We start from the raw sequence: 24,177 nt of genomic DNA, 5'->3' as shown, positions 1-24,177 counted from the left end.
GAGAGGGAGAGGGAGAGGGAGAGGGAGAGGGAGAGAGGGAGAGGAGAGAGGGAGAGGAGAGAGGGAGAGGGAGAGGGAGAGGGAGAGGGAGAGGGAGAGGGAGAGGGAGAGCAGCTCCCAGGGGCACTGAGGAGATTCCAGGGGGGCTGAGGAGATCCCAGGAATGCTGGAGGGGTTTCTATGGATGCCGGAAGGTTTTCCACGGATGCTGGAAGGTTTTCCATGGAAGCTGAGCAGCTCCCATGGGTCCTGACCATTCCCGTGGATCCTGAGCAGCCCCACGGAGCCGAATCCCCTGGCTCAGCCCCTGCTCCATCTCCCGCTGCTCCCCCCGGGATTCCCCGTCCTGGGGATCCCTGTTCCCGGCTCAGCAGGGCCCGCAGCCCCCGGAGCGCCGGCTCCAGACGTTCCTGGAGGAGGAGAAGAAGCCCCCATAGACGGCGGAGCCCTGCAGCCCCACGGGGCACTGGGCTCCCATTCCCGAGGGGAACGCGGATCCCACGACGCTCTCCTGCGGGCAGGAGCTGAGGATGGGCCCCGGGAAGGTGACCACCACGGGCGGGGGGTGGATGACAGCCCGCGAGTCCCCGCAGGAGGTGACACAGGGCTGGCTCCAGGCGCAGGCCAGCGGCTCGGGGCAGGACACGGCGCACGGCGCCAGGCAGCGCGAGCTGGAGCTCTGTCTGGAGGAGAACATCTTCTGCGAACCGCGATGGGGCTGGAGAGCGCGGAGCCGAGGCAGCAGCGAGGCCGGAGAGCGGCTGGATGCGGGCTGGGCTGGGAAGGGGAAGAAGGGACAGAGAGAAGGTCACAGAGAGGCTCCGGATTTGGCTTTTCCCTCCTGCTCCTGTCCTTATTTCCCATTTCTCCTGAGTCTTGGTTATGGAGTCAGTCTGACACAAAAACTCCCCCCAAAATGAACAGGAAACTCCAAAATGTACAGTAAACCCCAAGATGAACAGTAACCCAAAATGAACAGCAACCCAAAATAAACTCCAAAATGAACAGTAAACCCCAAAACAAGCAGTAAATCCCTAAATGAACACTAAACCCCTAAATGAACATTAAACCCCAAAAATGAACAGTAAACCCCAAAATGAACAGTAAACCCCAAAATGAACAGTAAACCCCAAATGAAGAGTAAACCCCAAAGCTAACAGTAAACCCCCAAATTAAAAGTAAACCCCAAAATTGAAAGTAAATCCCAAAATGAACAGGGCTGAGGGCAGGACCCTGCGCAGAGGGAGCTGAGCTGCCTGGAGAGGAACATCCCGGGAGGAGAGAGCTGGAACTGCCGCGGGAAGGGGAGGGAGGAGAGAGGGCTGGAAATCAGGTGATATTTTTCTGATATTTTATTTATTTTTCTGATTGTTTGCTGGTATTTTTCTCTCTTTCCCTTCTCCCGCGCTTCTTCCTCCTCCCTCCTTCCCTCCTTCCTCCACTCCCTCCAAAAACTCTCCAAAATCCCGGGGGATTTTTTGTCTTTCTCTCTTCTCCCTGTCCCTCTCTCCCTGTCTCCCTCCCTCCCTTCCAAGCACCTGCCCTGGGAAAACTCCGATTTTTCCTCTTTTTCCCTTCTCCCTCTCCTCCCTGCCCTCCCAGGGCTCTCCCAGTCTCCCCAAGGAGCGACTCCCACCCCCGAAGCATCCCCCAGACTCACTCAGATCCCGAAGAGGAGAAGCCCGAGCAGCTGGAATCTCAGGAATCCGGAGCTGGGATGGGAGGAATTGGGAGCCGGGAGCTTTTTATCCCATCCCGGGATCGCCCGGGGGAGGTTGAGACATCGCCGGCGTTTCCCAACCCTGCCCGGGCTCCGATTGTTTTATCCGCCTCGGGACAATTATCAGTTTCTCCCAACATTTCCTCCTCGAGTTTGTTTTGGAAGCGGTTTCGATTCCTGCAGCGTTCTGCTGATTTTGCCAAAATTACCTTTTGGTAAGAAAATGTCGGGGGATGAATTTATTTCTGGAATGGTTCCACAGGCAGGGACAGCTTCCGTAGACCAGGGGGCTCCAACCCGGCCTCGGACACTTCCAGGGATGGAGAATCCATGGGATACCCTGGATTCCCTCACAGGGACAGATTCCCACCCCAAATCCCACCCAAATTCCCGCTCTGTCCCCCTGACCCCATTCCCTGTGCCCTGTCCCTAAGGAAAAATCCCTCTCCAGCTTCCCTGGAGCCCCTGCAGATCCTGGGAGCGGCTCCGGGCTCTCCACAGGCTCAACATTCCCAAAATTCCCAGCCTGGATCCACAGGGGATGAGCTCCAGCCCCCTGAGCAGCTTCAGGGCTTGGGGGCAGAAGAACCGGGCGCGGAATTCCCGGTGGGATTTCACCAGAGCAGAGCAGAGGGGGAGGATCAAACACCAGGACCCAAAATGAAGAATTTCCGGGTTTATTTGGGTTGATCCCGCCGGGTTTCTCCCTTGGGGAGGTTGGGACAGGGAGATTCCTGAGGGTTCTGGGATTCACCTGTTGGGACCTGGCGCCTCTGTCACCCTTTGGAGCCACGGTGAAACCAGGGGTGGTCGGGGCAGGAGCAGCTCCCGGGGGGTTGTGGCCCCACAATTTATCCTTCCCTGTTTTTTGGGGTTTTTTTTTTCCCTAATCCTGGTTTGTTCAGGTGAATCCCCTTGGCTGTAAATCCCAAGGGTCGGGAAAACTCAGGGAAACCCCAGGAAAGGCTCCCTCAGGCTTCCCACCCCGATGGAAAAACTGGAATAAAACGGAGCAAAACTCTCAGGGCTACACAAAACCCCTCAGTTCAGTCCGTAATTCCATAAAGGGGGGGGATTTTGGAGGGGAAAAGCTCAATTTTCCCTGAGGAAATTCGGGAATAACGTTGGGTATGGAAAAATGCGGAGACACAACAGGAACTTTAATCGGTGGATGACTGGAGAGGGAGGAATCTGGGCGATAAATCTGCTGAAGTCGCAGCCAAACCCCTGCATCAGCTGGAGCTGCACCTGGACATTCCCAGCTTTTCCGGGGGTGATGCACGGATCCCCTCCCTGACCTGGCTCACCCCAACCCGTGACTCCTCCTCACCCAGCAGCGCCGCTCCCACGGGTTCCCCAAAAATTCCACGTGGATTTCTCCTGGAGAGCTCCCACCTGGACATTTCACGAGGCTGGGCGCGCTCCTTGGCCAGGAGGATGGGAAGGAGCTCTTCCCAATCCCAAATTCCATGGAAAGGCTCCCCGGGATGAACGCGCCGGAGCCACGGAAGTTACCGTGGGTCAGTGATGGGTCGAATTGCACAATTCCCTTTTCCTTGGAAAAAAGCGGGGTGGGATCCCCGCTGTGTCAGCACCTCGTGTTGACGGATCAAGCTCTGAGCAATCCCCGCCCCGTGAGGCAATCCCAGAAGTAGGAAAAAGCAACAGTAAGAGTTAAAGAAATAAAAATCATTACTGGGCCTGAGTAATGCCGTGGATGTAACAACAACAGTAATAATTGCTGAGCGGAATAATGACTTTATCTGGGGCGGCGAGAGGTGGAGGGAATTTTTGTCGGATCATTCACCGGCCGTGGAGGTTTCAGCTCCAGCTGATTGCCCAAGAAATGGTATAAAAACCCTCTCGGCTCTGGGGCTGCTCCAGACAATCCTCCCGACTCGCTCCGAGCTCCACAGGGGTAAGTCCGAGCCTGGGATTGTCCCTGGAACTGTCGGGATCTGAATTGAGCTTTGCTGGGATCTGGAATTGTGGGGGCCGGCAGGGCCAGGGCAGAGATTGGGGCTGGCTGTTGGTTTTGGGGTTCACTCTTAGTTTTGGGGTTGCTGTTAATTTTGGGGCTGGCAATTTTGGGGGTTGCTGTTAGTTTCGGGGTTTACTGTTCATTTTGGGGTTGCTGTTAATTTTGGGGCTGGCAGTTTTGGGGGTTGCTGTTCATTTTGGGGTTGCTGCTAATTTTGGGGCTGGCAATTTTGGGAGATGCTCTTAGTTTTGTGGTTTACTTTTCATTTTGGGGTTTCTGTTAGTTTTCGGGCTGTTAATTTTGGGAGTTGCTCTTAGTTTTGGGGTTTCCTGTTCATTTTGGGGGGAGTTTTTGTGTCAGTTTTTGTGCCAGTTTTTGTGTCAGACTGACTCCATAACCAAGACTCCCGAGAAATGGGAAATAAGGACAGGAGCAGGAGGGAAAAGCCAAATCCGGAGCCTCTCTGTGACCTTCTCTCTGTCCCTTCTTCCCCTTCCCAGCCCAGCCCGCATCCAGCCGCTCTCCGGCCTCGCTGCTGCCTCGGCTCCGCGCTCTCCAGCCCCATCGCGGTTCGCAGAAGATGTTCTCCTCCAGACAGAGCTCCAGCTCGCGCTGCCTGGCGCCCTGCGCCGTGTCCTGCCCCGAGCCGCTGGCCTGCGCCTGGAGCCAGCCCTGTGTCACCTCCTGCGGGGACTCGCGGGCTGTCATCCACCCCCCGCCCGTGGTGGTCACCTTCCCGGGGCCCATCCTCAGCTCCTGCCCGCAGGAGAGCGTCGTGGGATCCTCGGCACCTTCCGGAAGCTTCCTGGGATCCGGAAACTTCCTGGGATCCGCGGGTTCCTACGGCTGCTACAGCTACGGGAGGTCCTACTCCTCCTACGGATCCTCCGGGTTCGGGGCTGGCAGCTGCCGGCCCTGTTAAATGTCCGAGGGATGGGCAGCGAGGAGCGGAGATCCATCACGGAGCTTCCACAAATCCCGCAGCATCCTCAGCCCCGCGCTTTTATGCAAATTCCCTTTTCTGACTCTTTTTTTCCCCCCCACAACCTCCGGCGGTTCCTGCAGAATTCGAGCCCGGAATCCTCCCACCCGTGATCCCTGCCTGAGGCCGGGATGAGGCCGTGGAATTCCAGGAGCGGAATTCCCCCGTGGAATGCCCAGCCCTGGAGCCGTTCTTTCCTTCCTCTTCCCCTCCCCGCGGTGTTTCCCGTCCCCACCTCGATATTCCCCTTCCTCCTTTCTCATTAAACCTTCGTGCATCAAATCCCTGAGTTTTCCTGTGGTTCTCACCCGTAATTCTGGGGGGTTTTTGCGCCGTTCCGGGTGAGCGCGGCGGCTTTTGTTTATTTTTATTTGTTTATTTTTTTTTTTTCCCCGTGCCTTCCCACGCCTGGAAGGTGCCCGAGGCGGTGACACAAAGCCATTCCATCAGGGATAAAGACGTCCTGGAACGCTCCCAGTTCCATTCGGATCTTCCCTCGGGGCAGGCGCGGCCGTTCCCTGTTCCCAAGGAAAGTCAAACACGGGTGACTCGGGTTATTTGTGGCTCAGTGCCTGCCCCGGGCTGCGGTTTGATTCCAATCCCCACAAGGCGGTTTCACTTTTTTTTTTTTTCCATGGTTTAAAAATAACCCGTGAGGCAAAACCTTCCTTGGAAAACTTCCCTTGGAAATTCCCAGGGAGGTTTTTTCGCCGAATGGCAAATTTTGGGTGGAATTCTGTGAGTTCCTTGAACTTCCCCGTAAATAAATTAAATTGAATTAAATTAAACTAAATTAAATTAAATTAAACTAAATTAAATTAAATTAAAGGTGTTAAAAGTGCTCCCTGCAGAGCACCCCGCTCTCCCCTGGGAGGGTGGGGAGGCCCTGGCACAGCTTTTCCAGGGAATTTCTGGCTGTCCCATCCCTGGAATTGTCCAAGGCCAGGCTGGAGCAACCCGGCATAGGGGAAGAAGTCCCTGCCCATAAATCAAAGATCTTTAGGGTCCCTTCCAACCCAAACCATTTTCCGGTTCTAAGAAACCCCAAAGGACAATTCTTCAATTCCTTAATTCTCCCTGGGCTTGGAAGGAAAAGGAAGAAACGCAGGGAAAAAAATATCCAAACCCGGCTCCAAGTTTAGGAGTTTTCCTCCTCCTTTTTCCATCTCTGCTCTGGAGCCGCCTCTGCTCCTTCGCCCGCTGATTTTGGAGCCGATTTGGTACAAAAATCGTCATTTTCCGGCCACCGCAGCACCGGGATGTGTCTGACCGTGACGTTCCCCGAAGTCCTCGGGCAGAATTCGAAGGAGAACGGGAAGGGAAAATCCCGGAGGCGGCAACTCGCGCTCCATCCAGGCAGGGAATCCCCGGGAGGAAAATTCTCGGGATGAGAAAAACTCCTCTCCCGAACCGCAGAGGTCACTGCACCCCGTGCTCAGTCCCAGCGCGAGGGAAGAGCTGTTAATTGAGATGCAATCAGCAGCTGACTCATTAAAGGCGTCGCAAACGCATCCTGAGCCGAATCCCAGCTCGGGGCAGATCCCGGTGCCGATTGAACCCCTGGTGCTTGATTTCCGTACTTTATTTAATGGGTAAAATGTTTATTTAATGGGTTTTAGCTGCTCCGGGCCGGCAAAATCTTTTTTTGATGGGTTTGAGGTGGCCAGGGCTGGCAAAATTTTTTAAATGGGTTTTTAGATGCTCTGAGCTGGTAAAATCTTTATTTAATGGGTTTGAGGTGGCCAGGGCTGGCAATTTTTTTTTTAAATGGGTTTTTAGATGCTCTGAGCTGGTAAAATCTTTATTTAATGGATTTTCAGGTGCTCCAGGCTGGCAAATTCCCTGCGGGCACAAAGGCCCAGGGCCGTGCCCTGCTGGATTTGCCATTTTCATCGTTTTGCAATTGGAGGAGCTGCATTTCAATTTTTTTTTTCAGGTGTTTTAAATGAAATCCTCCATCAGACACACTGACGTTCTTTCCCTCCTTTTTTATTTATTTATTTTTTAACTTAAAATCCAAATAATTTGATGGGATCTTCAGGGTTTTTTTCAGTGTTCAGGGGGGTTTGAGCAACCTGATCGAGTGAGAGGAAGCCGGAGGGGTTGCACTGGATCACCTTTGGAAGTCCTTCCCAATCCAAACCATTCCCTGATTCCATAATTCCTTGTTAAATAAATTAAATAAAACCAGAATAATTCTGCCTGATAAATCCCCCATGTCCTGTCGATATTGCCCACAGCCTTTCCCAGGCTTAATGACTCTGGAATTCTGTAATTTTTTTTTTTTTCTTTTTCTTTTTTTTTTTTTTTTTTAACCTCCCAAGGATGGAAAGCTGCTCCTGAGGATTTTTATTATGGAAATATTTGGGAAACCAAGGAAACTCAGGGGAGCAGCTCGGACCTGCTGTGGGCAGATCAGTGGGCAAAGGGAAAAAGGGGAAAAAGGAGGAAAAAAGGAAAACCAGGAGGCTGCTGTGTGATGCAACGAAGTTTTAATGAGTGAGAAACTCCCCTTTGCAAAGCCAGAGATCACAGAACGCGGAAAATCCATTCCCGGACATTTCTGGGGAAAATCCATCCCCGGACATTTTCGGGCAAAGTCCAACCAAAGTCCTGCTCCGAGAAGTCCTCAGCCGCCTTCTCCTGGTTGATGTCCAAGGATATTGGTCATTGTGGGTGGAATCCACAGGCTGTCCAATAAATCGGGAATGCAGGAACAGGGAATGGGCTGTCCCACGTTGGATCAATAAACTGGGAATGCCGGAACAGGGAATGGGCTGTCCCATGTTGGATCAATAAACTGGGAATGCCGGAACAGGGAATGGGCTGTCCCATGTTGGATCAATAAATCGGGAATGCCAACACAGGGAATGGGCTGTCCCATGTTGGATCAATAAACTGGGAATGCCGGAACAGGGAATTGTCTGTCCCACATCAGATCAATAAATCGGGAATGCTGGAACAGGGAATGGGCTGTCCCACGCTGGATCAATAAACTGGGAATGCCGGAACAGGGAATGGGCTGTCCCATGTTGGATCAATAAACTGGGAATGCCGGAACAGGGAATGGGCTGTCCCATGTTGGATCAATAAACTGGGAATGCCGGAACAGGGAATGGGCTGTCCCATGCATCACCAATAAATCTGGAGAGCCGGAACAGGGAATGGGCTGTCCCACGCTGGATCAATAAATCAGGAATGCTGGAAAAGGGCATGGGCTGTGCCATGTATTACCAATAAATCGGGAATGCCGGAACAGGCAGCGAGAGCAAACAACGAGGAGGTGCCGAACAAGAATTAGAAAAGATGGGGAATGCGCAGGGGCCCTGGGAACGCCGGGCCCTCATCCTGGCGGCCGTGGGTTGGAGCATTCCCGGGATTCCCTCAGCAGGGCCCGCAGGAGCCGCGCAGGAGGCGGCTGAAGCGGCGGGAGGAGAAGGGGCCGCAGGAGCCGCTGGCCAGCGCCGAGATCCCGTACCCAGAGCGGGCGCCGAATCCCGGGAAAGCCCCGGAGCCGTAGAGACCCCCAGCACCCAGGGAGCCGCCAAAGGCCGGTGCTCCGGAGGATCCCACCACGGCCTGCTGCGGGAAGGAGCTGAGGATGGGCCCGGGGAAGGTGACCACCACGGGCGGAGGCTGGATGAGGGCGGTGGAGTCCGGACACTGCCGGACGCAGGGCTCGTTGCAGCTGTTGGCCACGGGCTGAGGGCAGGAGATGCCGCCGGAGGTGGGGCACAGGTCGTAGCAGGACATTTCCAGGCCGGGATGGAGGAGGAGGTTCCTGGAAGGAAGAGAAGGAGCGGCTGAAATCCGAGGGGCTGCGGAAAGGGAGGGCGGAGGTTTGGGGGAGTTGAGAAAAAATAGGAGGGAAAAAATAGGAGGGAAAAACGTCTCCAGGTGGGGAAAATGGGGATGGGAAAGGAGCGGGTTTGGTGTTGGGAGAGGAGGGATGGAGTGGAAATGGGGTGGGATGGGATCCGTGGAATTTATGGGGTGGGATGAGATGGGATGGGACAGGATGGAGATTGGGTGGGATGGTCATAGGATGGAGCAGGATGAAACATGGGATAGAGATGGGATAGAGATGGGATAGAGATGGGATAGAGATGGGATAGAGATGGGATAGAGATGGGATAGAGATGGGATAGGATGAAAGGAGCACAATTCCTTCATCAGATTAGAAAAATTATGGATTTAAAAGTTCTTCAGCTGGATATCTGGGCATAAAAGCCTTTGGTTTAATGTGTTTTGTTGTGGGTTTTTTTGTTTTTGTTTTTTTTTTTCCAGTAAAAATGTAGAAATTTTTTTTTTATTCATTGGGTCAGAGCAAGAGCCTGCTTTCCTTCTTTTTGGCTGTGATGAAAAGAACTAAATAATTAAATATTTTTTATATTTGTGAATGAGTAGAATTAAAACAAACTGTTTCTTCAGCTGGATCACTTCACAGCTCAGGACACGGACAAATTTCCCTGATTCAGTTGTGGACTGGAATGCAGGAAAGTTCAGCGTTTTAAAGCTTGTGCCATCCTGCATTTTCAATCTGCTGGCAGTCCAAAAACGGCCAAAAACGAATAACAGGGAGGAAAAAAAAAATCCTAAATATAACATGCTTCAAACCCTGGACTTGGCTCCTAGAGCCTTGCAGTAAAATATTTGCCGGGATACTACAGAAATGAAAAATTAAAGAATGAGAAAGGAGAAGAAAGGAAAACCAAAACCCCGAAAATTAATGTAATAGCTGCGAACAGCAACTGGAATAATAATTAAAAAAAAAGAATTCCAAAAGCAAAAGCATCCTAGACCCGGGACGGGAATGAAAAGGCATGGGACTCACCTGACGGAGAGGCGAAAAGCAGGAGAAGGATGGAAAAGCTCCGCGGAGCTGCTGCTTTTATCCAAACCCGGGGATGCCCCGGGGCTGGACCGCGCCGAGCCCGGCAGCCGCCACCTCCGAGGAGCCCAAATCACTCCCCAAAGTGACGAAATTCGCTTGCAAAACCACCCCCAAATCTGTGCCCAGCACATTCCAGCTCCCGGCTCCCTTTCATCTCGGAGCCTGACGGAGCAGCCGCATCCCTCCCAGCGGGAATTAAATCCCGTCTGCTGAGCGCTCCCTTCATTAGCTTCCCCCTAATGATTTTAATCGCAGCCAGAACCTGCTGCCGTGGACAGCTTCGGGTTTAAGCGCTCCGGGTCTCGGCTCCCGGCGCTTTTCTGCTCCCAGATTTTGCAATGGAGAGGCGGAAGGAGCCTCCCGATGTTCTCCGCACCCGCTGCCACAAACCTCAGGCCGTCGTGGATTTGCCGGCTGGGGCTGGGGGGATTCCCAGTTTTCCTCAGTGCAGAAAACGCAATGTTTTAGCACCTAAAAGAGGGGTTAAATCAAAGGTGTGGTTGGTTTGTGGGGTTTTTCTGTTCGTTTGTTTCCTGGAGGGATGTCAGTGTGTTTTTCACAGATGAACGCCGCCAGGGCCAACCTCAAAACCCCTCATCTGCTGTGGGTGGGTTATTAAATAAACACATTTCTACCAAAGTTACGCTGAAATTGGGAGGTTCTTTCCCCCAAACTTGGGGGTGTCCCCAGGGGATTGCAGGAATAATTCCCCACAAAATTCCAAATACTTTTGGGGTGTGTTTTTAAGCCCTTCCCAAACCCTCTTTAATAGTTTATGTGTGAGAGACGGGGTGTGATTATTGCAATATAAATATGTGGTTGTGTTCTAACAGCCCAGCATTTTGAAACGCAATTAAAATTAGTCTTAAAATGAACATTAAAAATAAAATGTAAAAAAGATAAATCTTCCAAGTGAACTCTTCCTGTTCCCTTCACCAGAGAAAACATTTCAGTGGATTTTCTCATCTAATTTAAGCTTTCATTTATTTGAGTGAGTCCTTCATTGCCAATGTTTTAATTCACATTTTCTCTGTTTGTAGCCTGAACATCTGGGAGACAAAACACAGATGTGGACGGTTTAAAAAATATCTGTAATTTCCTCTGAAAGCTGCTGGTTTTGTCCAAATCACAATTCCAGCTACACATAAAAGTTGCTGATTTCACATAGGAGACACCAAGGGTTTTTATCTTTTTTTTTTTTTATCTACCAGGGGGAAGAAAAAAGGAAAAAAAAAAATCTTGCACCTCCAAGCAGATGAAAATGATGATTAGCTCCTGAGCCAGCATCATTATGTCAGCTAATGAGAGGCGAACAAATGAAGCAGCAGAATCCGCGCCGTCATTCCGAATGCATTTCCACGGAACGTTACCAGGCGTGAACCTCGGCCAATTAAAGTGCTGAGATGAAAGAAATCTTCGGGTTGTAATTTGCGTTCCGTGCAGCATCAGAATTTGAATCAGCTCATAAACAGAAATATTGAGCAAAAACTCTTTCGTCACCGCCGGGCGACCCAGGTGTGATAAAGGCGTTAATAATGGGAGCCTCGGGTTCCCCGGGCAGCAGAGGACGGATCCAACGTCCCTCCTCGAAACTGCCTGGAGTTTCACGGAGTCCCAGAATTGTTTCAGTTGGAAAAGGGCGCCAGGGTCACCGAGTCCAAGCTGGGACCGATCCCCAGCTGCTCGCCCACACCAGTGTCCTGGAATTCCTGGGACACCTCCAGAGGTGGCCACTCCAACCCTCCCTGAGCCCCTTCCAAGGTCTTTTCCCTTTTCCAGGAGGAATTTCCCCAAATTTCCCACCCTGAGCCTCCCCTGGCCCAGCTCGAGGCCGTTCCCTCTTGTCCTGGCCCCGTTCCCTGGGATCATATCCCAAATCTCCCCTGGAGGATCCCAAATCCCCCTTGGGTCCCCCTTTTCTCCAGACTGAGCCCTCCCCAGCTCCCTCAGGATTCTCCATTCCCTTTTCCTGCTGCTCCAGCTCCCCAGGGTCCATCCTGGATTGGGGGACCCGGAACTGGACACAGAACCAAGGTGTGGCTTCACCTGCTCGCTCAAACCCTCCTGTCCTGGGACACCATTTCTCCTCCCCTGTGGAACACACCTGGAACCACCTGAGCCTCCCCTGGCCCAGCTCGAGGCCGTTCCCTCTTGTCCTGGCCCCGTTCCCTGGGATCAGATCCCAAATCCCCCCTGGATCCCCCTTTTCTCCAGACTGAGCCCTCCCCAGCTCCCTCAGGATTCTCCATTCCCTTTTCCAGGTGCTCCAGCCCCGTTCCCATCCCTGGAACATCTCCAGCCCCTCAGGGTCCCCCTTGCCCAGAGCCGGACACCCGATTTTCCCATTTCCCTGGGATTTCCAAGCTTTTCCCCCCGTCCCTCTGAGGGCTCTGCTGGGTGACAGCCACGCTCGCGTCACCCGTGACCAGCTCAGTGATGGCCCTGACCCGAGGGTGGTGGCTCAGCCACCATCAGGCGTCATCACACGGATCCTTTGTCCCTTCCCTCGGGAAGCACTGGAGGGATCTGTCGGAGCCCGGCTTAAACCCCGCTTAAGGGCTCCTTTTCTATCCTGAGATTTTCTTACCCTTCTCTTCACCACTGCAGGGTTTTTTTTTTCTGGCAGAATTTTTTTTTTCAGGTCCTGGCAGGAGGTAAACAGATTTTTTTCTGCCTGATTTTTCAGGTCCTGGCAGGAGGCAGACAGATTTTTTTCTGCCTGATTTTTCAGGTCCTGGCAGGACACAGAACGTCCCCCTGCGCCTGTCATTTGGATTCCGCTGGAGAAGCTCTGTGTTCTGCTGGGAGTCGTTCGATTTTCCAGAGACAGTGAAATAAACCCCATATTTTTCACTGCACTTTTAGGCAATCGAGGCTGAGAAATTTTCTGTCCCCTTACAGAGAGGGAACCTGGGCACTGCAGCAGCTTTGACCTTTTCAAATCCACGTTTTTCCTCCGGTTTCTGGTCAGAAGTTCTCTAAACATGGCGGTGCTCAATAAATCTTTTTTTTTCGCTGCAGGAAAATGAGCACCCCGAGATCTTTTTTGGCAGCTGAACCTGATAAGGAAAACTGCTGAGATAAGGATCTGCCCGAATCAGGAGGTGGTTCTGTGCTCTGTTGATGACATAAGAAGATAATGACACACACGGTGCAGCATTTTTGTTGGGTTTTAGGCTACTTATAAAACATGGATGCAAATTCTATTTCTGTTTAAGACATAGGTAAATTTAATACATAAATACATTAAACAGAGCCAAAGGAGCCCCAGATGCCTGGGATAGGAAGTGAAAGGCTGAGGGAACTGGGATTTTTCAGCCTGGAGAAGGTTCTGGAGCCTTCCAGGACCTAAAGGTGGCCACAGGAAAGATGAGGGGAGGCTTTTTAGAAGGGTCTGGAGTGACAGGACAAGGGGGAATGGATTCGAATTGCCAGAAGGGAGGTTTAGGTGGGAATTGCCCAAGTCCCATCCCTGGAATTGTCCAAATCCCAGCTGAAGCAACCCAGGACAGTGGAAGGTGTCCCTGCCCATGGCCCTGCCGGTCTCCGAGGCTCTTCCAACCCAATTCCGCGATTCCATGACCACTCGTGAGCTCCTTGTGGATTGAAAGAAGTTCCCTGTGCACGCAGAGGAAACTCCTGCTCGTCTTCGGCCACGGCGCCGTGACCACGTTGCAATTCAGTAAAAGTGAATTCACTGAAATTGTGAATTCAGGAGTAAAACAGCCCCAGGAAGGCTCTGCGGGGAGATTTTCCCCCTCTGGGCAGGGTTTGCTCCATGTTTTTGCAGCCTCACGCAGGGCAGGGAGCTTTACCCAGCGAGGTTGGCAAACTCAGGGTGGGTGAGGACACAAAAGCCCTACACGAGGATTTCCAGTGATGCAACAGAGTTTTAATGAGAATGAAAAAACACAAACAACACAGTAACAATCCGGGCTGTAAACGCAGGCAGAGCTTGAAAGACACCTCTGTCTGTCACTGCATCCAGCTGCAGGGGTGATAGAGGAGAAGATAACGAGGAATTGAACCCACGGAGGGATCAGGAAGGAATTTAAAGGGAAGAAAAAAATTCTGCATTTTTGCTCTGCCCTCCTACATCACCCAGAGAGTTTCCCGCAGGGTTTAGCAGGAGCCCCAGAAGCTGCGGCCGTAGCGGCCGTACCAGGAGGAGGAGGGGCTGCAGTAGCCAGAGCCAAAGGCTCTGCCAGAGCCATAGAGACCCCGGGACCCCCCCCAGGAGCCCAGACCCCCATAGCCCAGGGATCCGTAGCCCCCGTATCCATAACCCCCATATCCCCCGGAGCCAAATCCCCCGGAGCCCAGGGATCCAAATCCCCCATAGCCATAGAGAGCCCCGGAGCCCAGCGAGGCCCCGGAGGCTGCCAGGACGGGCGCTCCAGCAGATCCCACCACGGAATCCTGCGGGAAGGAGCTGAGGATGGGCCCGGGGAAGGTGACCACCACGGCGGGAGGCTGGATGAGGGTGGTGGAGTCGGGGCACTGCCGCACGCAGGGCTCGTTCCCGCTGTCGGCCAGGGGCTGGGGCCGCAGGACGCCGCAGGCAGAGGAGGGGTACAGGTCGTAGCAGGACATCTTGCAGGGGTGTGGAGGTGAGTGGACGCTGAGGAGAGAGCAAAATTCAGAAATTCGGTGGTTAAAAGGTTTGACAGTCGGACATGTGGAGGAAAATAATTGTTGTCTCGAGTCTTGGCTGTCCTTCCTTCTCGTCCATCAGTGTTTTTGTAAATCACTGGCACTGTTGTCTCTCCTGGGGTCTCATTCCTAATTTCTTGTACTTCAGCCCCATCTAAAAGCGTTTTTTTGTTCCACCCTGCTGCCAAACCACACTAAGATATCATCCAACTTCCATAAATTTCTCCCACCATGGTTTGTGGCCACTCCTACAACAGCAGCCCTTTCCAGGGAGAAATTCCTCCTGTGTCCAAGCTGAACCTCCTGTCAGGGAGTTGTGGAGAGGCGGAAATTCCCCTTGAGCCTCCTTTTCCCCAGGCTGAGACTCTCCAGCTCCCTCAGCTTCTCTTCGTAGGACTGCCTGACTCTCAAGCTTCTACCACACCTGCACAGACAAATTCCTAGAACTTCCATGATATAACCCATTAAAAGTTCCTATTGGCTGAACAGACCTTCTGCAAGGTTTTGGAAGCTGCTTTGGTAGCTTTTCTAATTTCTACTAACAAGAAATCATGATTTTCCCACTTTAAACTCACGAATGTCCAGCAGCAGATAGAAACAAAACCATCACGAAAAAACCCAGTTATTAAGAATCTTAGAATCCTTATGGATGATCCCAGCACCTCGGTTAAAACCAGCAGAAAGGAGAGACTGGAATTTTCTAAGGGAAAATTCTGAGGGAAGAGAATCCCTTAGAGTGGTGCTTACCTTTCTCACGGAGGTGACGGAGGCAAGGCAGGCGAAGTGAAGAGCCCTGCGTCGGGAGAGCTTTTTATACCATTCCCGAGATCCCGGGGATCATCTAAGGTGCAATTTGGGGATGTGCATAATTGGGGCAAACCCCAAATGAATGCGACACGCAGGTCCTCCGAGTTCTGCTGACTCCCTGCTTGTTTTCCGGTCCGAAGTCTCGTGAAACGTGACGGGGGCGTTTCATCACAGGTCCGTCTTTCATCTGGGATGGTGACAAGTGATCCTCACTCCTGTTATCATCCTGTTCACAGCCCTGGCGTTACGGCAGGAATTATCCCAAAGGCTCTTCTCTGTCATTAATGGCAAAACCTGGCTTGGGGTCACCCGGTGTGCAGAGCTTTTCTCCAGTAAAAATAAAAAATAAATATGTGGGGATAAAATGGTTTACAGCGACTTTGGGGTGGTTGTTTTCATCGTGATCGGTCTCAACTGCTCAATGAGACAACAATCAGAACCCAGAGGAAAGCATGGAAAGCATCCTGTGGTCCTTAAATGGCTTTTGTCACAGAACCTTGGAATTATTTGGGCTGGAAAAACCCTCGGAGACCATCGAGTCCAAGCTGTGACCGACCCCCAACCGAGGACATTCCCTGTTTTCCTGTCCCTTGTCCCCTGGGAGCAGAGCCCCATCCCTGGAGTTGGTTGGAACAAAACACGGCTCATGAAGTTCCAGCTTTTATTTGGAATTTTTTATTTCGAATTCTTTTTTGTTGGGAAAAAAAAAAACCTGAAGGGGAACAACTCCCCCCAGTATTCGGCCTTGAACTGATGATACCAAGGACACAAATATCTTGACTGAGGTGTTTGAACGTGATGTCATTCCATAATTGTGAGGCACCTAAATCCATCTCCGTGCCTTTAATCTACAGGATTTGCATGGACTTGCTCCCTGGAAGCTTGGAAAGATTATTGTCCAAAACCCCCTGCCCCCCAAAGGCTGAGAACCCCACCTCACCATTTAGGGATCATCTACGGTGTGGAGTCTGCAGTATTAAAATGGCCTGTCCATAAATGAGGCAAGAAGGAGCCTTTGTGTCGCACATTCCGAATTCCTGATTGCTCCCTCACCCCAGAAACTCCCAGCTCAGCCCTGTTCGGGATTTATGACTTGTGTATCACAGGAGCTCACGAATTCCTAAGGACCCGAGGTGATAAATCAAAGCACTTCTGTCACATTTTGACTTTTGCACCAGAGGATCCATTTTTCCTACAAAATCCCACATTTCCTCAGCTACCGTCTTTCCCTGGAAAATGTCAGTCCATCAACGCCTGGGAGAAGCCTCTTCAGGACTTCCAACCCCTTTGTGGCTTTAGTTAAATTCATTAATTCCTTCCTCGTTTATCTACCAAACCCAAACAAGGAAGATAAAGGTTCCTCTCTGTCTCCTCCATGGAACTCCCTGGACTCGCCCAAAATTAAGGATTTCAGTGTTTTTCCTGCTCGGGATTAAATTCCGGTGTAACTCATGATTCTGATAAACCCACGAGCCACTCTCCAGGCGTTCAGTTAATACCAAGAGCAGCTGGCTGGGTGATTCCTGATGCAATCCCAAGGAAGTGACGGGAATAACGCCGGGTGATAATTTACCCCCAAGTCGTCACAAGATGAAAGAATTCCCTATAATCTCTCGGGTGATGTTTAGATCATTATTACAAACAAATTTGAAAGGCCTCATAAACGCCAATAACGAACCCAACAGTTTCATCACCCTGACGGTTGCATGAGTTTGGAATTGCGAGAGATGCTGATCTGGTACCTCCAGCTGATATAAAAGCTCCTCGGCCTCCTCGCTCCTCCAAACGCTTCCCTTGACTTCTCGGAGACTTGGGTGAGTCTGAATCTTCTCCGTTGCTCTCGGTGCGTTTTCCGCTGTCGGTTTCGACTCGAGTTGATGCCCCCCGACCTTTCTGTCGGGTGAATCTGGATGGGCTCGGGAATGATCGAGGATCTTTCTGTCCCTGGGGCGGCAGACACAGCTTTTAGGTGTGTGGAGCCCTCGGAGTTCTTGGTGTCAGGAACGCCAGAGCCTGGAGCAGCCGGACGCTGCTCTGAGTCAGCTGAGGAGGCTGGATCCCCTCGCCAATGAAGCCAGCCTGGGAGAGCTGGGAATGCTCAGCCTGGAGGAGAGGAGGCTGTGTGAGGACCTCACAGCACCTTCCAGGATCTGCAGCGGCTCCAGGGAAGCTGGACAGGGATTTTTCCTCGGGAACTGCAAGGAACAGGGCACAGGGAATGGGGTCAGGGTGACAGAGGGGGAATTTGGGCTGGATATGGGGAAGAAATACCTGTGAAGGTGGGGAGGCCCTGGCACTGGATATTCCATGGATCCTCCATCCCCGGGAGTGTCCACAGTCAGTTGGGATGGGGCTTGGAGCAACCTGGGATAGTGGGAGATGTCCCTGCCATGGGACAGGGATGATCTTTAAGGTCTCTTCCAACCCAGGCAATTCCAAGGTTCTCTGGTTCAGTTCTAAATCACCCTGCCAGGAGCGGGGAGCTGGACTCGAGCCCCTTGAGCGACTCCCAGCTCGAGGAAGCCTGCGATTCCCTGATCCTCATTTTGATACATTTAACCCATCTCAATGTTTGCATCAAAGGTTCAAGGTCTGATAAGGGTGTCACCGCTGTCTTTATTCACACGTGAAAAAGACATTTGTGTCCCGCTACCAAAAATCCTCAGGCTCTCCTTCACCTTCTTGCTTTCAAGCTCCTCCTCAGAACTCTGTTAAGGATTTACAGAACATCGTTAGAGATTTGTTCGTTATTGTCTTGTCAAGTGCCTTTCTGGGAAACTCACAATCCTATAATCTGTTGTTCCCTTGACTCTCAGCAAAATTGGGATGAGTGGGAAGATGAAGCTACTGTAATTAAGTTCTCTATAAGCTCCATCTCATGCAAACCTGCTGAACCCAAATCCGAGTTTTCCTAATGACTCACCCAACGACCTTGGACAAAGTCATTTTGCTCTCGCTGCTTTTGCTTCCCGGTTTTCGGTTTAATGTGGAGAAATAAGTTGTAGTTATTTGCAGGATGTTAAGAGGGGAAAGGTTTTCAGAACATTTCCTGTGTGCGGACACCCTTCAGAGAACTTTTGGAAAAAAACCCAATTTTTGGAAAAAGAGAGCACTGAGATTGCAAAGAGGAACACTCTGCTTGCTAATTTAACGTAAGTCGCTGAATTTTGAAGCCCTTGTCTTCTTTTTCAGCCTGCCTTCACCTCCAAAGCCCTGCAAGATGTCCTGCTACGACCTGTACCCCTCCTCTGCCTGCGGCGTCCTGCGGCCCCAGCCCCTGGCCGACAGCGGGAACGAGCCCTGCGTGCGGCAGTGCCCCGACTCCACCACCCTCATCCAGCCTCCCGCCGTGGTGGTCACCTTCCCCGGGCCCATCCTCAGCTCCTTCCCGCAGGATTCCGTGGTGGGATCTGCTGGAGCGCCCGTCCTGGCAGCCTCCGGGGCCTCGCTGGGCTCCGGGGCTCTCTATGGCTATGGGGGATTTGGATCCCTGGGCTCCGGGGGATTTGGCTACGGGGGATATGGGGGTTATGGATACGGGGGCTACGGATCCCTGGGCTATGGGGGTCTGGGCTCCTGGGGGGGGTCCCGGGGTCTCTATGGCTCTGGCAGAGCCTTTGGCTCTGGCTACTGCAGCCCCTCCTCCTCCTGGTACGGCCGCTACGGCCGCGGCTTCTGGGGCTCCTGCTAAACCCTATGGGAATATCCCGGAGTAAGGAACAACCGGCAACGGATGGATACGGCCCCGGCCCCAGAGGAGATGCTGTGACCACGGCCACCCCACTCTGGCGGAGCTGGAAGCACAAAACTCCTCCTTGATTCATTCACTTTCTGCTTGTCATCTTCTGGGCTCTTTTTTAGGTTTTTTGGGGTTGGTGTTTTTTTTAATTTCCCATCTCTGTGTGTGTAATATGTGGGATAAAGCAATAGTTTATGTTCTTCCAAAATGCAACTTCACCCTCCGGCTGGAGAAGGGCAACCACGGAAGGAGTTGCCTGCGCTCTGATCACCTTCGTGTTCTGCCATGCTTTTTCTGTGAATGCTTTTTTTTTTTTTTTGTCATTAAAGTGATTCTGTTCTGCAAAAAAACCCACAAAGTTTTTGTTTTAATTTCTCTGGCTGTGGGTTTGCAACACTTCTCTCTGCACAGTGGGGGGAAAATTCATATCCTTACACGGGGCTGAGGTTCAGACTCCAGAACCACCTGGAATGTCAGTCCCTGCTCCTTGATGCGGAATTTGGGAGCTGGAATCTTCCCTCCCCAGCTGTCCTGGGCTGCAATAATCACATTACAGAGTCATGGACTCCTGGAATGGGTTGGATTGAAAGGACCCTAAAGATCTTCTCCTTCCACCCCCCCATCATCAGCTGGGACACTTCCCACTGGTTGCTCCAGCCTGGCATTGGACACTTCCAGGGATGGGGCAACCAGGAATTCCCTGGAAAAACTGTGCCAGGGACTATCCACGCTCACATGGAAAGATTTCTTCCCAATATCCAGCCTAAATTTGCCCTCTGTCAGTTTGAATCCATTCTCCCTTGTTCTGTCACTCCAGCTCCCAAGGAAAATTCCCTGTCCAGCTTCCCTGTAGATCCTGGAAGGTGGAATCTCACCAGAGCACAGAAGAAGGGGGGGATTTGCTCACAGGTTAAGATATTTTCTACCTTTTAATTTTTCCATGTACCTGGAGATTTTCCCGGGTTGTGTCTGCTCCAGCTTTTCTTGCTGGTGTGGATGAATCCCTGAAGGAGCTGTTTTTCTGTCAAAAAGCCACCCAGCACTTTACACTTCACAGTTATACAGAAAGATTTCAGATTTCACAGCTCCACTCTGTGGCCCAGAAAACTTTAAATAAAGATTTGACAAGAAATTGATTTAACTTCCTGCCGAGGTTCCTCCTGAGGACAGAGTTTAAATATTTGACTGAGGAAATGTTTGAGTCAGGACCTGAAGCTCAAAGGGATTGAAGCTTTACCTGGAATAAATTCATACTGAAATCGAATCTCTGGGGTTTTTTGGGCAGGACATTCATCTCCATAGTTTAGGGACAGGTCGGATGAACCTGGGCCAGTGGGAGGTGTCCCAGCCCATGGCAGGGTGTGGAATGAGCTTTAAGATCCCTCCCAACCCAAACTTTTCCATGATTACAGGATATTTTAAGCTGTTACTGACAGCTGCACAGGTGAGGCTTCTCCAAAGGCAAATAACAACGGTGAAAAGGGGAGGAAAGAAAGCCAGAATGTGGTAACTTTGATGCAATAAACTTTTAATGACAGCCAGAAAAGCAATGCAGTTGCAAAGTCTCCAAGAAGCAAGAAACTCTTCTCCAGCCAGAGGCACATTCACATGTGACAGATTCCAAATCCCAGCTGCTGATGTGAACAAGCAGGACCCATTTTGAGCCCTTTTTGTTCCGTATTTACCCCGGGCAAGACAAAAATGGGGCGGGAGAAGCTTTTGGGCAGAAGCTGAAAGAGGGGAAATTCAAAAGGGGCTGAGCAGCTGCAAATCCGTGGTCTTGGGGATGGAGCAGCCGTGGATCCAAGGCTGTGAAACCATCACGCTCCAGCTGTTGGTGAGATCTCACTTGGGATTTTCCGCTCGGGTTTAGCAGGAGCCGCAGCTGCCGCGGATGGAGCGCGAGGACCAGGAGCCAAAGGATCTCCCAGAGCCATAGAGGCCCCGGGAACCCCCCCAGGAGCCCAGACCCCCATAGCCCAGGGAGGAGCCCCCATAGCCACAGAGACCCCCATAGCCCCCGTATCCAAATCCCCCATAGCCCCTGGAGCCAAATCCCCCATATCCCAGGGATCCGTAGCCCCCGTATCCATAACCCCCATACCCCCTGGAGCCAAATCCCCCGGAGCCCAGGGATCCAAATCCCCCATAGCCATAGAGAGCCCCGGAGCCCAGCGAGGCCCCGGAGGCTGCCAGGATGGGCGCTCCAGCAGATCCCACCACGGAATCCTGCGGGAAGGAGCTGAGGATGGGCCCGGGGAAGGTGACCACCACGGCGGGAGGCTGGATGAGGGTGGTGGAGTCGGGGCACTGCCGCACGCAGGGCTCGTTCCCGCTGTCGGCCAGGGGCTGGGGCCGCAGGACGCCGGAGCCAGCGGTGGAGCACAGGTCGTAGCAGGACATCTTGCAGGGGTGTGGAGATCGATCTGGAGAAGGTGTTGATTTTTATTAATTTTAAAGGACTGTGGTGAAGCAGTCCAAGGGAGTCACTAATAAATCTGGGGAGGAAATGTAATTCCTATTCCATTTTTCCTATCGGTGTGATCTCCAGGCTACTCTTGGCTTCAGTCCAGCACTCAGCCCACCACATCTCGACTCTTCAGCTGTGTCTTTGAATTTCCATATCAGATAATTTCTTCAGTTTTAAATTACTCTTAGCTGATGATCTCTACTCAGGTTTTATCTTTCCTGTTACAAACCCCGCAAAACTCTACCACATGTAGCCACATGTAGAGGTTATTCCTTATCTCCTGAAATACAGACAAGGAACCCTTTGCAGTGCTAAAATAGTACAAGTTTGGGGTCCAATACCACAAAATAACCCCTCTCCTACAAGACCTGGAGATGGACTGAGAAATTAAACCCCAAATTCCCTGCGGGGCAGCGGCAGCCTGACAGCAACCAGATTTCTTGACGGGAAATTCAGTTTAGAGAAGTTTGGGAGAAAAGTGACTTACCTGGTTCGCAAAGGCAGGACAGGTGAGAGAAGAGGATGGAAGGACCCGATGCAGACGCCTTTTATAGAGCTCCCTGCTTGCCCGGAGGGCATGGGGCACCTGATGCGCCAGTTCATAATTAGGTCCCAGCCCCAAATTGCAGGACACATAATTCCTCAAAGCGCTGAAATTGTCTTTGCTGATTGCTGGTGCGCTTCAAACCCACACACGGCGTGCGCTGTGCATTCCGCCCCGGACCTCTATTGTCTCCGGGCTTTATCGTGGGGAATTATTTTTTACGATCCCATCGCTTTCCTCAGCGTTCGGGGAGGAAATAAAGATGAGTTGATTTGTTTATGAGTTCTTCGTGATTAGGATGATTGAAGGACGCTCATGGCTTCGTCCGGGTAAAGGTCCCTGAGTGTGATCAGCAGGAAACCTGGAGCCAACGGAGGTTGTTTCAGGCACCCAAATGAGGGCTGGGGACAAATAACAAAGGGAAAAACATTGGTTCTGCGGGCTCAGCATTTCTCCCTCCACCCACTCAGGGCAAGGCAAAAGCAATAATCAGGAGCATCTTTGGATGGACTTTGTATCATAAAATGCTATTCTGGGATGGTTTGGGCTGAAAAAGACCATCCAGTGGCACCCTCTGACATGGGCAGGGACATTTTCCATAGAGCAGGGTGCTCCAGCCTCGTCCATCCTAGCCCTGGGCACTTCCAGGGGTGGGGAATCCACGGAATCACCGGTGCCAGGGCCTCCCCAGCATTCCTCACAGGGAACATTTCCTTCCCAATATCCTGTCTTAACCTCCCCCCTGTCAGTTTTAATCCACTCCCTCTTTAGCTGCCAGTTCAACCCTTAGAAGAAGTCTCTCCCCGTGTTCCTTTTAAAATTCTCTCCTGGTTCTCTTTCAGTCCCTGGAAACAGAGAAATATTTCACCTGGCAGCCACAATTCCATGGAAATTGAGTTTTCTGAGTTGTTCCATCGAGTTTCCCTTTCCTTTCTCGAGTTTTCCCCTCCTATTTTTACATGTTAGAGACACGACATTGTATGTTTTAAATAGAAATAAATTAAAAAAAGAAAAATAATTGAAAAAGAAAAAGAAAAAGAAAAAGAAAAAGAAAAAGAAAAAGAAAAAGAAAAAGAAAAAGAAAAAGAAAAAGAAAAAGAAAAAGAAAAAGAAAAACCCCACCAGATTTTATTCTTAAGGTCAAAGGCAGGAAGGTCAATGTTATAAACCAAAAGCTGATTGTGGGAAAAACCCAAGTGGCCTCAATTGATGCATTTTAATGTGATAATCTCTTGTAATTGTGGGGTGTTTACACCCAGGCACAGGTTTTATATAACTCTGACACAGTAGGAACAAGTCAGTAATGGGTGTTCAGGAGGTATTTGAAAATCCCTTGGAATGTTCTTGTAAAACTTCGGCATGATTTTTTTTTTTTTTCCCCCAGGATAATGACTCAGGAAATCCTCATGTGAGTCTCCAGATTTGGAAAAGCTCATAATTCATAACTAACACACGGTGTGAAGAGAACCACGTGGGTGATAATGATAACCACGATAATGATAGAGTAGGACAACCGTGGTGTAAGCAGAGAGAGAAACCTCAGCAAATCCAACATTTGCTTTTCCCAGCAGATTCCCACCTCATAATTGTTCTGTGCTGAAAGGTGCCGTCAAGGATGGGATTAGCTGCAAGTTCCTCTCTATAAACAAAGGGTTTTTTATTCCCACTACAGCTAAATTTGGGATTTCTCCTATAGAGAATCATGGAAGGGTTTAAAGTTGGGAGGGACCTCAAAGACCATCTTCTTTCACCCCCTGCCACGGACAGGGACACCTTCCACTACCCCAGCTTGATCCAAACTGGCCTTGAACACTTCCTGAGATGGACTCAGCTCAATTAAACATAAATTCAATTATTAATTCAATGTACACTCTGATTATTTTGACCTTTCCATTCTAGCCCTTAAAATAATAAATATCTCCCCCTTCAGAACTAAACTCGTGCTTAAGCTGTGGCTTAAGGGTCAGAAAAAAAGATAAGACTTTTCTGGATATTTGTGTCCCCAAACAATTCTAAGATTTTTATCATTTCCGTAGATGTCTGAGCATAGTTGTCCTATAAGACAGGACAAGAATATTTCTGCATAAACAGCTCAGTACATGGTGTCTCTCCAGAAAAATTGATATTAATTCATGAATCGTGTTTTAGGACGAAAGGAGCACTAATTTCACCCATCAGCGTTTCAGATCAAAGGACCTCGCATGAAGTAACGTGATAATTGAAATCAAGAATAAACACAAACAGAAAGAGCAAAAATTTCATCACTTTGAGGAGCAATCAATACAAAAAAAAAAAATGTTCTGTGTCAACTAATGAGCTCCTCTGAGCCCTCAGGCAATCTGAACTGTATAAAAGCTGTCTCCAGTTGGGGTTCTCCCAAACATCTT

The 24,177-nt window shown here is 50.9% G+C and overlaps 6 protein-coding genes across 6 annotated transcripts; 2 read left to right on the top strand and 4 right to left on the bottom strand.

Annotated features, from left to right (window-relative positions):
• Positions 1–367: 367 nt before the first annotated feature.
• LOC120764196 (beta-keratin-related protein-like) lies at positions 368–697 on the bottom strand. The gene has a single exon (XM_040088001.1). The coding sequence runs from the start codon at positions 695–697 to the stop codon at positions 368–370; it is 330 nt and encodes a 109-aa protein (XP_039943935.1).
• A 3,584-nt stretch (positions 698–4,281) lies between these two features.
• On the top strand, positions 4,282–4,623 carry LOC120764350 (feather keratin 4-like). Its single transcript, XM_040088300.1, has one exon. It carries the CDS (start codon positions 4,282–4,284, stop codon positions 4,621–4,623), a length of 342 nt encoding a protein of 113 aa, XP_039944234.1.
• Positions 4,624–8,067: 3,444 nt separating this feature from the next.
• LOC120764285 (scale keratin-like) lies at positions 8,068–8,436 on the bottom strand. The gene has a single exon (XM_040088179.1). The coding sequence runs from the start codon at positions 8,434–8,436 to the stop codon at positions 8,068–8,070; it is 369 nt and encodes a 122-aa protein (XP_039944113.1).
• Positions 8,437–13,699: 5,263 nt separating this feature from the next.
• LOC120764195 (scale keratin-like) lies at positions 13,700–14,185 on the bottom strand. Its single transcript, XM_040088000.1, has one exon. The coding sequence runs from the start codon at positions 14,168–14,170 to the stop codon at positions 13,700–13,702; it is 471 nt and encodes a 156-aa protein (XP_039943934.1). The 5' UTR covers positions 14,171–14,185.
• A 4,072-nt stretch (positions 14,186–18,257) lies between these two features.
• Positions 18,258–18,728, top strand: LOC120764194 (scale keratin-like). The gene has a single exon (XM_040087999.1). It carries the CDS (start codon positions 18,258–18,260, stop codon positions 18,726–18,728), a length of 471 nt encoding a protein of 156 aa, XP_039943933.1.
• A 1,917-nt stretch (positions 18,729–20,645) lies between these two features.
• LOC120764193 (scale keratin-like) lies at positions 20,646–21,185 on the bottom strand. Its single transcript, XM_040087998.1, has one exon. It carries the CDS (start codon positions 21,177–21,179, stop codon positions 20,646–20,648), a length of 534 nt encoding a protein of 177 aa, XP_039943932.1. The 5' UTR covers positions 21,180–21,185.
• Positions 21,186–24,177: the final 2,992 nt, after the last annotated feature.

This window comes from Hirundo rustica, chromosome 29 (genome assembly GCF_015227805.2).
Source record: "Hirundo rustica isolate bHirRus1 chromosome 29, bHirRus1.pri.v3, whole genome shotgun sequence".
Lineage (NCBI taxonomy): Eukaryota > Metazoa > Chordata > Aves > Passeriformes > Hirundinidae > Hirundo > Hirundo rustica.
This window is presented reverse-complemented; position numbering and strand designations above follow the sequence as displayed.